The sequence below is a fragment of the Pieris rapae genome, chromosome Z (assembly GCF_905147795.1).
Source record: "Pieris rapae chromosome Z, ilPieRapa1.1, whole genome shotgun sequence".
In the NCBI taxonomy this organism is placed as follows: Eukaryota; Metazoa; Arthropoda; class Insecta; order Lepidoptera; family Pieridae; genus Pieris; species Pieris rapae.
Genome location: NC_059534.1, coordinates 3,694,830 through 3,708,780, shown reverse-complemented (window position 1 = coordinate 3,708,780; position 13,951 = coordinate 3,694,830). Strand labels below are relative to the sequence as shown.

Sequence of the window (13,951 nt, the reverse complement as noted above, 5' to 3'; positions counted from 1 at the left end):
TTGAAAAAAAGATCGATTTTTTAAGAATCGATTTTGTAGGCCTCGATTTTTTCGTGAATCGATTCATTAGACTACGATTCGAATCGATTTAAAAATCGATCTTTTTCGTAAAGAATCGCCATCCCTAAATCAGTAATCACTAATCAGTATTTATATTTTAAATATGGAAAATGTAAATGTCAATTGTCAAGGCAATTTTTAGAATTATGTTTCGTTCTACGCAATTCACATATGTAGTATAATTTACTTTGCTATTTCACTAACATGTTTAATTCAAGCTTTTATTATTAATTCAGCCCCTTAATAATTATTTCTTGTTGTATCCATGAAAAAACCTTTACAGCAATTTGTAACTCTTAAAAAATATACAAACGATATCTAGATCTATGCATGCAATTTTGACATTATAATCAGCCATTTGAACTGTTGCTAACGCTAAGTAGATAATGCATTGAGACTCATATTTGAATTGGCGGAATTATATTCTCAAGACTTTTTCAGAGTTAATCTGTTAGAAATTATGGCCTATGGTATACCTAGATACCATCATACCAGGCCATAGAGTCCATAAACTCAAAAACGGGCACAAGTCACAAATCACAATTACTTAATAAAATGCATGTGAGAGTAAGATTTTTTGGAAAACCTGACACAATTGTTGTTGTAGAATCTAAACTAACGAAGATAGAGCAATTTCGACGTATCATAAAAGAAAAGTTTGGCGTTGAACCTAAATCTCAACGTTTATTCTATGGAGGGAAAGTGGTAAGTATTTTAACAACTTATTGAAACTTTAAACATTCTATACTAGGAGTACACTCTAAGGCTACCAGTCTTCATTCTTTAAATTGTTCAATTATCATGAAAGGAATCTAGAGCTAATATCATAACCACAAAGATACCATGGCCACGGAACTGTAATTAATTGAAAATTTGATGGTTATGGCCAACTATGTTACACAGGTTTTGTTATTTTAATAAAAAATATGTAGGATATATAAGTGACATGAAATTGACCATGTTCCTGTTATGATATAGCTTAACAATTGACAGAGCTGATATTTTTTTATCGATCTTGGCCCAAACACTGCTTATATTATTAAATACTTTTAGCTTGATAATGGATACACATTCCATGACTATAATATCAAACTTAATGATGTTGTCCAATTGATGGTGAAATGTCCAGAAGAAAATATACAAAAAGAAGAAACAAAAGAGGAACTCGAATTTACTGTACCTAAAGAGTCTGAAGAAAAGAAAGTTGAATACCAAGGTAAGTCTACTGTATCATGCAAGGTAAAACATTATATCTGTAATATAAGCCATATAGAGCTTGTGATTTAATGTTAAACAGATAAGAAAAAAAAAACCTACATATCTTCGACAAAAGTTATATTGTATGTTTATGCTGGTTTACAAAAGACCAAAAGATGTGAAGTGTGTGTAGACGTTCATTTTTTATTGATTTTCCTTCCTTTACATAATTCTACTACTTACTCCTACTTAAATTATTTATTTATGAAACTATATTACTTTATATATATATATTATATGTATATATTTACTTATATTTTAAGTATATTTCATCTGGTATTCTCTTTGTTCTATCTTTGTATGTAGACATGCATCTTGTTCATTCAACTTCAACTTGACAGGGACCTTTTATATGTGATTGTAGTTTTACTGATATCTTTTTTATCAATAATACCTAGATTAGGATGATTTTTTACCTTCATTCTTCAAACCCACATCATAAATAATCAACATTTAACCTTATATTTTTATGTTCTTTCACAGATGTTACCAGTACATTGTATGAAGTTGGTGATTTAGTTGATGTACGAACCAATGATGAGGGTTCATGGTTTGAGGCAAAAATTTTAAGAATAGTGCTAGACCCTAATGTTTCAGACATTCCCAAAGATACATGTGAATATGATAAAAATGATGTTGAAAATCAGCCTCCAGAAAACAGTTGTAAAAAGAAAGGAATTGAATTTTTTTTTGCCAAACAGATGAAAGATACAGAGTTTAAAACTAATATTAGCAAGCAAGAAGAGCATTTACTATTTAAAGTACATTTTGAGGAGTTGTAAGTATTGTTGTTAGTGTTAAGTTCCAGTATTTAATATGTATGACCATATGCAAAAAGTTATCCATTTGTTGTTCAATGCTGTGCTGATAACAGAAACACTTAGTACTATGTATGATTTCCATGTGTCAAAAACTGATGAATTTTGACATCAGTACTGAATTTTACCCTCAAGAGAGATGGGAATATCTATATAGAATACACATATACTATAACATTTATTAGTGACCCGCCCCAGCTTCGTACGGGTGAAATGCTGATGAAAAGCAGGTTTTTATTATGTATTGTTATTTCCGTCGCTGGAAAGCTCCGATAATATACGCGTTTGATCGCTGCTAAATAAGCTGTAATGGGCTGTATAGATCTATATTAAATGAACAATGTATTCAAGGTATTTAATTGGTTAAGGATTAATGCTGTATTGATTAAAATCGCTTCGAAAATTAGCCATTATTTGTCGTAAAAAGTAAATGACAAAAAAAAGTTATTGTGGGTTATCCATAAGAGATAGACATATACCATCAGTTTTTGGTCTTTTCTGTAGACTTTTTCAATGTGTACAATACTTAGTACATTATTTTGATAAAACTCGTAGGGTTCAGCCTGTGCTTGCAATGTAAGCGGAAAAAATGGAATTATTTACGACATCACATTAGAAACCTCAAAAATAACAGTACTTTTCCACTGTTTAATGGATGTTATAATACATATAAACCTTCCTCTTGAATCACTATATCTGTTAAAAAAAACCGCATCAAAATCCGTTGCGTAGTTTCAAAGATTTAAGCATACAAAGGGACATAGGGACAGAGAAAGCGACTTTGTTTTATACTATGTATAGTGATAATTCTCCTAATATGTTTAAAAAATATTTTAGTGAGGATGATTCAGATCAGTTTTATAAGTTAAAAGAAATTAGGCCACGAGCAAGAAATACTATTGATATCAAAGATGTGAAACCTGGATGCATGGTAATGATTAACCACAACATTAACAAATCATCAGAAAAGGGCTTTTGGTAAAAAAAATTTTTTCCTACTTTTATAATTGTCTTTCTTTGTTTTTTATACATAATAAATACTTTTTTTTAATCAACTGTTGTTCAGTGACACTGCCCTGTACCTATGGACACTCACATTGCCAGAAGACTCGCAGGAGCATTGCTGGCCTATTTCATTGTCTATGAATCTATTCTTAGTATTATATCAAAATAGTTAAATATATAAATATTACATTTGTAGCTTTGTTACCAGCCTTTTAGATTATGTTTTTATTTGACTATTATGTAAAAAGTTATATGATTGTGATTGTTTGATTTGATTTACTTCTTTTGATTGATTTACATAATATTAGTTCTGCAATTTTTTTGGAAACTATTCCATCTTGTCGATTATTTCATTTATAATCAAAATCAATTAAGTATTTTTTGAATCTGGCTATCTAGTTTTCTGGAGGGTTAATGTAGTAGTTAGTTTGATAAATGTAAATTATCTTTTATATATGAGATTGGATGGAGGAGGATTTTAGGAGGAAATTATTTGTATGTCATCAGCTTATAATATTTTATAAATACTTTTCAGGTATGATTTTAAAGTGGTGGAAGTACAGAAAGTTAGAAGAGGTTATGAACTAGTAGGAACACTATATCTTGGTCAAGATGCGATACCTCAAAATGACACTAAAGTCCCTGTTCATGATAAAATATTTGCAATAGAAGAGATAGTTCCGCTAGCAAAACGATCTGAGGAGTACAGAAAGTTGATTTCAAACCCTCCTGAGCCAAGTTAGTAACATTTGCATGAAAAATCTGTTTATACCAATTTTCGATATTAGATCAATAATTTTGACAACTTTTATTAAATGAAAAGACATTCGATAAATATTAATAAACAGTTATTTTACATATTTTGTTATTTATAAGGTTTTAAAGTTATATTAACCGACTTCAAAAAGTGATGGTCAAATTGAAGTTTTCTCTTTTTGTAATAATTGATGTATGTACTTAGGATCGAAACCATTAAGGTGCACAGCGTGTCGTGATGATGAGGATGTCAATTGCAAGGAATGTGGCTGTTACATCTGCTGTGGAAAGGAATCACCTGATGAGGTATTATATCGGATATTCTTTTCCAGTAGTGTTTTAATCCTATATAGATCTTGGCTTTATCCTTGCTTAACACAGGCAGTCTTAAAAGGCATGCACACTTGCAAACATCTATCAGTGTGACCATGGGCGGGATCACTTAACATCTTAATCATCAGTCGAAAAAAATAAAAAAATTGTTTTCAAGTAATAGTCACAATAAAAAATGTCAAACTTGTCAAAATACCAAACATTTTTACCCAAAATAGTGTATTTTTAATCAACTTATTAATAGACAATTTTATAAACACAAAATTTATATAACCTGATTTTTTTAAATATTTTTACAATAAACTCAATAAAGATTATTTACAATTCCTTCGTGTATGATTTTCTAGATTATTCTCTGCGACGAGTGTAACTATGGTTACCATATGAAGTGCTTGGATCCACCTCTTAAGGAATTGCCCGAAGAAGACTGGTATTGCCCTTCTTGTAAGAGGGATACGAACGAAGTGGTTGCACCAGGTGCCGCAAAGCAAGTCAAAAAGAATACCAAAAGTAACAGAGATTGGGGCAGAGGCATGGCATGCGCTGGTAAGCTATTTAGGATTTAACAACACTGCTTGCGGCGATTAAATAAACTATAAATAGGTGTAAAGAAATCACAAACATACATTACACACAAACAATGGACCGTCTAACTTTTGCTTGTATTTTATATACATCGGAATCAACGCAGCAACGCACTTGTCAGCCTATAACGTTTTAATATCGGGTTGAGGCTTTTGTTTGTCCCTTGTTAACTAATAATAAAAACGGTAGAACTGTTAAGAAGTAATTTCTAATTCCAGCAATCAATAAACTAAAGAAAGATATAGTTTTTATCAACATAGTTTTTGATATAAAAAAAAATTACACATTCTTAATAGAATCGATATCAATAGCTGGTTTTCTAATCAATCTTCAGTATTTATTTCTATCCAACATCAGCTGTTGCAGCGGATTCGCTCGCGAACATGATTAGTGCGATTAAGGCGAATTCCATAAATGCCTAACCTTTTTTTTTTAATATATCTACGGAAATCTATCTTTGTAATAGAATGTTTATTTATTTTATTTTTCCAGTCCAGCGTGGTACTTCCTGAATTGATTCTAATTGAGTTTAAATAAGTTGTACAATTGCGACTGCATTTCTATTTCCTATCTGCGAAACTTTGAAATATCATATGTATATAATGAATCTGTGACTATAGGTCAGAATATGTATTATAAACTTGAAGGCACTATTAAAATATGAAACACTCGATATATAAATATGTCTTACTGAGCCATTGTCTGATGTATGACCACACATATTATTTTTTGCTTTGCGTGGACTTTACTATTGAAAATGGACTAGGGATATATTGCACAGACACTTTATCTACGTTTATTTTTAAACTGGCATGTTTTAGCAAATTTTATTCTATTCATAATAATAATTGTAATTTACTATTTTACTGGTGAAATCAAGCCGGAGCTCAGTATAATTTAATTATCTCGATATTTTATATGGATTTTCATAGCATGTGTTTATAAATTATTAACTAGAGCTCGCTTGCGACTGCTGCTAATTCAAATAATGACAACGGCGAATTTAAAATCAAATACAGTTTCAGTCACACTAGGCGTCTCGCAGGAACTAATTTGAACAAAATTAAAATTTAATAATTATATGTGTAAAATTTTACTAATTTTGTTGCTCTATCGTGATTGAACCAAACATTTAGCCAAATTTTCGTATCGTTAATTTTATTAATAATTATTTTTCAGGAAAAACAAGAACCTGTGCTATGCCTGCTAATCATTTTGGTCCGATTCCTGGTATCGAAGTCGGAATGTGTTGGAGATTTAGAATTCAGGTCTGTTCATGATTTAAATATAATAATAAAAAGCACTATACAGTCGGTTCACTATTCCAGATTTTTATTTAGTGTAATGAAAGATAAAACTTGCTACTGGCTACGCTTTAGTTTCTATATTTTGTACGTTTACAGAAAATAAATCAGTGGCACTACAACCGCTTTAGGTCTTGGCCTCAGCTTTTTGAATCTGTTTCATGATCAATTTTTAAATCTAATAGGCAAGTAGGTGATCAGCCTCCAGTGCCTGACTCACGTCGACGACTTTTTGAGTCTAAGACATGTCGGTTTCCTCACGATGTTTTCCTTCACCGTTCGAGCAAATGTTAAATGCGCACATAGAAAGAAAGTCCATTGGTGCACAGCCAGGGATCGAACCTACGACCTCAGGTATGAGAGTCGCACGCTGGAGCCACTAGGCCAATACTGCTATATTATTATTTTGTAGGTTTAAGTATGATTAAAAAAAACGAATAATCCAAGTATCAGATTGCAAACCTAATTAATAAACTTAATTAATTAATTTGTATCCCGAAAACTAATAAAGCGAATTTATGATGATTGCTATATACCCCTCATTCAACCATATGCCTTCACACCTGTATCATAAGTGCCCTATTTCTGTCATTACATTTATATTTCTATTAGGGTTGCCTGCAAATCCGCTTAGGCGCTTTTTATATTTTGTTAATCTTTAGTGCAATAAAGTGTGGATGAATAAAAACAATTATAATTACTAGACATACACTTTCGAAATGTAGCATACACATATATGATCCTCCCTTTTTTGTAGTCGGTTAAGAACTTGTTTTGTAGCTTTCAGAATCTGGGGTACATCGACCACCAGTGTCAGGTATCCATGGTCGCGATGTTGAAGGTGCATACAGTATTGTTCTCGGAGGTAATATTTTTAATTTTGCTAGCTCTTAGTCATTGTCATACTAACATACTAACAGTATATTTATTAAATGCAAGATTAATAATTAAAAATATTTTTGTAAACATTTAAAATGTATGGTCACTCACAGGCCCATGAGGAAAACGAGTTTTGGTCAAATATCACCGACGTCGCGATGAGCATTCTGATAAATGGCTGGTCTATATATATAGTTGCTGATAGTAATTGTTTGGTTTGCCTATAAGTGCCTTTTAATGTATCAGTGTGCCGGGCGTTGACAAGCTTTTAGGAATAAAAAAAATATTATTGTTATGTTTATTGTGTAGCTACTAAAATGCCAAGTTAAATCCTAAAAGTCATATTAAGACGAAACGAAGCTTGCGGGCGCAGTTAATATTAAATATATTTCAGTATATACTATCAAAATAAAATATCTTGATATTGGAAGTAGGGCTATGTGAAATAGCAAACTATTGCATCTTTTGAATGTGTGTGAATGAAATTAAATTTGGTTGCTAAATTTGTATACTAAAAACCATTTTTTTATAAAAAAATGATTTGGCACACATTATGCAGCCATTTTAATATTGAAATGTTTCAATAAAAAGTGTATAAAATTGTTTTTAACAATGTTTATTTTACAACATAATTTATTTATACAAATATGAATCTCAATTCGATTGTAATTTTTGAAGACTAAAAAACCTCTAGGCTCATAATAATGTATGTACAAATTATAGGTGGATATGAGGATGATTATGACAATGGCTATGAATTTACATACACTGGCAGCGGTGGTAGAGATTTGTCAGGCAATAAACGCACTGCAGAACAGTCGTGTGATCAAACACTTACCAGGGAGAATAAGTGAGTTTTATTTGATTAAATAAAGTGATTTTTTTTTAATATTTATAATATGAATAATTTTAAAGTTAAACGGTTCCTGGATTATCGGCATGGTTTAAATAATAGAGAATTATTTTTACTCTCTGATCATTTGCTTACAAGAAAAGAATATGAGCGAAATGTTGAATTGTTATTGCTATGCACACTTGTAAAACTAAGAAAGCCGAGTACTAATAATAAGTTTTGCTCTTTTAAAAGCTTTCGAGTCTAACCCAATCAAAATTACATTTATAAAATTATTATATATTTGAAGAATTAAATTTTATATTTTACATTTAAATATTGTTTATTTGATCTCTATTTTTTTTTACTGGCTATATAATGATTTATTTATTTACATATATTATTATGTATAGGGCGCTAGCACGCAACTGTGCAGTGAAAGTGATAAGCGAAAGTGGAGGTGACGCGGGTGAAAACTGGAAACAAGGCAAGCCTGTCCGTGTGGTCAGGTCTTACAAGATGATGAAACATTTTCCCAAATATGCGCCAAAGGAAGGCATACGGTAAAACTATGTTGTTTTAAAGGCCGGCAACGCACTCGCGAGCCCTCTGGTATTGAGGGTGTCCATGGGCGGCGGTATCACTTAACATCAGGTGAGCCTCCTGCCCGTTTGCCCCCTGTTCTATATAAAAAAAAAAGTGTAACTATTGAAAGCGACGCGATTGCAGAGTACACGGTTGCACTGAAGTATTTCCGAACCAATTATTCGACTTAGGGTCCTTCAAGAAAAAAAGCGTACCAATAATTAAAAGGCCGGCAACGCACTCGCGAGCTATCTGGTATTGAATGTCTTTGATGATTTTGAGAGCATTGAGTCTATCAGTAGATCTAAGGCTAGCGTGCGACTCTCTCTAGTAGGAGGTTGTGGGTTTGATCCCCGGGTATGCAGTTTATTCAAGCATTTAACACTCACTTGTACGTTAAAGTAAAATATCGTGACGATACCGGCAGGATATAGACACCAAAAAGGTCGACGACTGCCCAAAAGGATGATCGCTAATAGATAAGCTATTAGAAAATCAGACACACAAACTGAGACACAGATGTTAAAAGATTAAAGTTCCAGTGTGTTAAAGCTATTAGCGCGTGCCACCATAGGTTTTCAATAAAATTAATATAAATACAATACATATAATAATATATATTTTCATATACAATTTTTCAGTTATGACGGAATTTACAAGGTTGTCAAATATTACCCGGAAAAAGGACTTTCAGGGTATCAGGTGTGGAAATATTTGCTTCGTAGAGACGACCCTAATCCCGCCCCTTGGGAATCTGGCGCAAATCAATATCCAATTATCGTAAGTATTTCAAAATTAGGCGCGAAGGCACTAAAAAAAAGTGTAACAAATTTAAAAAAATTTACTTATATATATTATAAAGATACTCGTTTGCCTCCTATAAATAATTGTTAAAAAATGTTGCCCGGATATTAATGTAAATTTTGACCATACCATTATGTTAAAATTAGATGGGCGTGGTTTTGTTGTTAATTTAAATTGGAAGTCTTGTTATTTTTTTTGTACTAAACCAATATTAAGAAAAACGTAATTAAAATTTGTGTCCAAATAATTTTAAATTGTCTTGCTGGAAACATACTAGCTTATACTTAGCAGATAATGAAATTGTTTTACATGCTGTTTTATGCTTAGTGACAGAAATTTTAAATTGTCTTTAACTTTTACAGTATCCAGATGGTTATCTCGAAGCAGAAGCCGAAAAAAAGTTACTAAAGGAAAAATCCAAAAAGTCAAAACCCAAGAAAAGAACCAAAGAAAATGACTCGTCAGATTCTGACTCTCCTCGACCGACTAAAAAACGTAAAGTTAAAGAAAATGTTAAAACAAAAAGAACATTAAAAGAAAATAATTGCCTTAAAGAAGAGGAATGGGAAATGAAAAAGACGAGGTCCTCTGACTCAAAGTCAAAAGATGGCGACATAAGTGCTTCCGGTATGTTACACATAAATAATAATAATAAGCCTTTTGTTTTCCACATCCTATTTACACAAATTAAATTAAATAGATATGAATACAATTTTAACTAAGCGGCCCCTGTTGGTTAACCAAAGAAAATACGAAATTAATTAATTAATTAGATTTTGGTAATTTTATTTTTTTGTTATTGTTTAATATTTGTATGATCCCTTCTGTATCAGTGTTTCAAGGCAAGTTTTTATTAATAAAAAAAGTTATTTTGAAATACATATCTTTGGTTTGCCATTTTAGTCATTCCAGATAGCAATTGTTTTGGCAAGTCAATATAGAAGACAGACAACCCAAAAGTTTCGTTTGAGTCGTTAGTTTTGTAAATCATGAGATCATGAAACTTTGATTCCCGGGGAAGAAATAGGGCATTTTCGAAAAATCGGGTAGCCATAACTTTCTGTGTTGGCGGTGTTTGAACAGCCCCCTGTCATCGAAAATGAACCTTTATAATCCTACGATTTAGCCTTCCTATCAGAGAACCGGTTTTTTCTAGTTATTTCTATTTGCTCAGACCTGTAAACGAACACCAATGCCACATTGTTTAATTATACAGCCTTCCAACAAGACTTAATGGTAAATCTAAAGGCTTTGTCATTACTTCAGTAAAATTTAAAATGTAACTATAAGTTGTTGTTAATAATGAAATTAAAAGAAATTAAAAATATTTTTAAATCAATATTATCGCTTTTTTATAATGAATAGATTTGTTGTTTCAGTGCCATCGAGTCCCAAAATACCAGACATATTCAAGAAAGCTAGTTCCAAAACCAAAGAAAATGCAACCGGACTAACTTCTGAGGAATTGGCTGTCATTAAATCTGATTCTTTGAATACCAAATTGTGGAGCGAATGTGTTGACATATACAAGGAACAGGGAAAGAAGGTAGGGTTTTATTTACCCTACATTTAGGTGGTTTTTAACTGATATGAAGCCGAATTTATTAAATAGATAAGAAAATTCGCATTTTCTAAGAAAACTTATAAAGAAAATAAATTAAAAAAATGTCGTAAAATCCGTATGATAATTATTAATTACATTAAATTGTTTTTTATTAAAATCGCCTATTTAACAGTGAAACGTCTGTTTTCTTATTAATTTTTTTTTATTTAATTAAAATCTGATCCTTAAAAATCCTACTCATAAAACTTAATTACATAACTGCTGGAACAGTTCACTGACAAAGTATTCTGCTTTGGAACTCCTTACCTCTTGACATCAGACAAGCTGGGTCATTAAATTTATTTAAGAATCATAAATATGATTTTGTATATTAATCTTCTAGTGTTACATGTAGTTGATGTATTATGTTTTGTTTTAAATGATATATGCACTTCTTGTACCTCAGTAGGTATTTAATTTTTATTTATCGTGATATCGATAACTATGTTCAAGTTGTATATGCTATTATATTAGTAGATTTATGTTTAGAACACATGTTTCGTAACAGTACAATTAAACAGTATGAATAAATAAATATTGTTTTGGTGTTTTTAAATCAATTTTATATGTAACGGTGATAGTATTTACTATTTACTTACATTTATTTATTTAAATAAAATCTTTTTGATTAATTTAATATTTATCGTTAATCACTACTGCATTTTAGTTATTTTTTTTTCCATACGCCAAAGAAGTATAACTTCTAACGCGTGTACATAAGTACACACAATCTTTTTTTATGTGGATGTTTGAGTTAACGAAGTGTAAATGCATAAATAGACCCAGTTCTCATCCTTTATACGACTTTCATTGAGAACGGGTCATAAGTGAACACAATGTTACCTATAAATTAATAAATTCTTTACAAATTCTTAAAAGGCTAGCAACGCACTCGCGAGCCCACTAGCATCGAGAGTGTCCATGGGCGGCGGTATCACTTAACATCAGATAAGCCTCCTGCTCGTTTGCTCTAAATTTTTTTTATCTTTGATTATATTATTTTTAATAACCAAATCAGGTGATAGGGAAAGTGGTTGACACCAGAAAATTAAAAAAAATATCTCTTACAGGAGTTTATAGAACACGTAACTCAAGTATTTTTGTGCATCATTTGTCAAGACGTGACTGTTTCCCCTGTTACAACACCATGTCTACACAACTTTTGTATGGTAAGTTTATATCTGCATTATATAATAAAAGCAATTTAAATTAATAACTGATAAATATCTGATTAACTTTCTAACTATCTAGATTCGATATCTTAAAAAACTACTCTATTACTACTTATATACTACTATTGATAAAACTTACTATTTTCTAAATTGTAATGTAACTTTAAAAATTATAGGAAAACATACGCTTACTATGAACGATATTTTTATTTGGAAGCTCAAATAGCTTTTTGTCATATTACATACTAATATATTTGACAATTTTTTTTTAAATAAATTTTTGATGTATAAATTTCGTCTCGAAATGAGTCAAATAAAATATATATTGTTTTACTATTTTAGGCTTGTTTAAAGCTGGCTTTTAAATCAACGGATTGTCAGCAGTGTCCATGCTGTAGGCAGAACTTGTCCAAAATGGAACTAAGTCCAAACGAAAATCTTAAAACAGCGCTTCGAACCATTCTTGCCGGCTACGATGCTGGTAAGAAATAGTTTAATTTTTCTTGCAGTGGAATCTCTATGCTATTATTTTTTATTATTTAACATTTTCAATATTTTTTTTTATGTTTGACATTAAATTTACTATCTGCTTAAGTACGCGTTTTGCATCAGATAGCCTCCGTGGCTTTATTACGATATTTACGATATTATTGTTGATTGATATTTCTGTTTGTATAAGTATTGTATAGAGGTTTCACTGTGTGTTATTTTTTTAACGATGTTTTTTTAGTTTTATAATTTTTGATGGTATTACAAGTGTTAAGTATTAAGTGAAGGCGTATGAACTACCTCTACGATCTGTGCTATATTTTAAGTAGACCTTTAAGCACATACTTTGTTTAGCTGTAATTTTATATAATTTTGACGATTCTTTAGTGTGAGTTGACATTTAATTGTGAAAGTTTTTAGTAACTTAAAATTTAACCCTTTTGAACCATTTCCGATAAAAATCGGTGTGCCTCGACTGAAATAGTATGGCTTTGGTTGCCATAAATACTTTATGGAAATAAACGACCTCACCTTGTTACAATGTTTTGTCAACTCATACAAAGGCACAAAACAAGAACACATTTCCTTTTTCTTTTTCAATTTAATTAGTGATTCGGAAAGCACAAAATACTATGAAATATTATTCAAATGTATTTTTGTGATGTGCTTTATTTTATTTCTGTTATTCAAAATTTTTTTGTGAATAAGACGCCGGGAGTAACTGGTTTTCTGTTATATGTTTAGAACGATGTATCTTTGATTAAAACGTTCAAATCAAAAATTGATTGATTGAACAATGATTTATTGTGATATTCATTCCGTATTTGATGATGATTATGTAAGATTTTGTTTTGATTATGTGTTCACAATTCTTACAATACTTCACAATTATAGTTTAATTTGATAATAAAAGTGTTGTTTTTATTTACTTCACCATGTTATATATCCATGGCACTCCCTTTTCCTCCTCTTGCTGATTTACCGCTGGCCTTTACTTAATTACCACGTTAATATTTATATTCCCCTATTTTGAATTATAACAGTAACTCAGTATTAAGTTATTAAGCGATGCAATAGAAAACATATCAAGCAAAAACTTTTAATAAAATTATAATATAAATAAAACCTTTTTATAACAAATTATGAATTATGCGATATAGTTAAATACAGTCTCCTGTCTCACTAGTAACGATTAAGAGTCTATGAATAAATATGTGTTACTTTATAAAATTGAAGTGTCTGATAACTTTGTTACATAATATTTATAAAGAAAACTTAACTTGTATTTGGAAATCCCCGGATGCTGGAACAACTCAACTGGTAACTGCTCCGAAGATGCTACAAGCATTTTAGATGCGCAAATTATACTCACGGTGTTTTTCCTACAGCCTCCAGGGCTTATTAGTCAGTGGTGCCTCGTGGAATATTTTTTTATAAATGAATAAACACATTGTGTATGTTTCAAGGAA

The 13,951-nt window shown here is 30.9% G+C and overlaps 1 protein-coding gene across 1 annotated transcript; it reads left to right on the top strand.

The window, feature by feature from the left end:
- Window positions 1-417: 417 nt before the first annotated feature.
- LOC111003334 (E3 ubiquitin-protein ligase UHRF1) lies at window positions 418-13,387 on the top strand. The gene is made up of 16 exons (XM_022273776.2): window positions 418-765; window positions 1,114-1,276; window positions 1,801-2,095; window positions 2,973-3,113; window positions 3,676-3,878; window positions 4,102-4,202; window positions 4,577-4,775; window positions 5,994-6,082; window positions 6,899-6,983; window positions 7,721-7,847; window positions 8,243-8,392; window positions 9,056-9,194; window positions 9,581-9,845; window positions 10,598-10,764; window positions 11,892-11,990; window positions 12,336-13,387. The coding sequence occupies exons 1-16, from the start codon at window positions 616-618 to the stop codon at window positions 12,483-12,485; spliced, it is 2,523 nt and encodes an 840-aa protein (XP_022129468.2). The 5' UTR covers window positions 418-615; the 3' UTR covers window positions 12,486-13,387.
- Window positions 13,388-13,951: the final 564 nt, after the last annotated feature.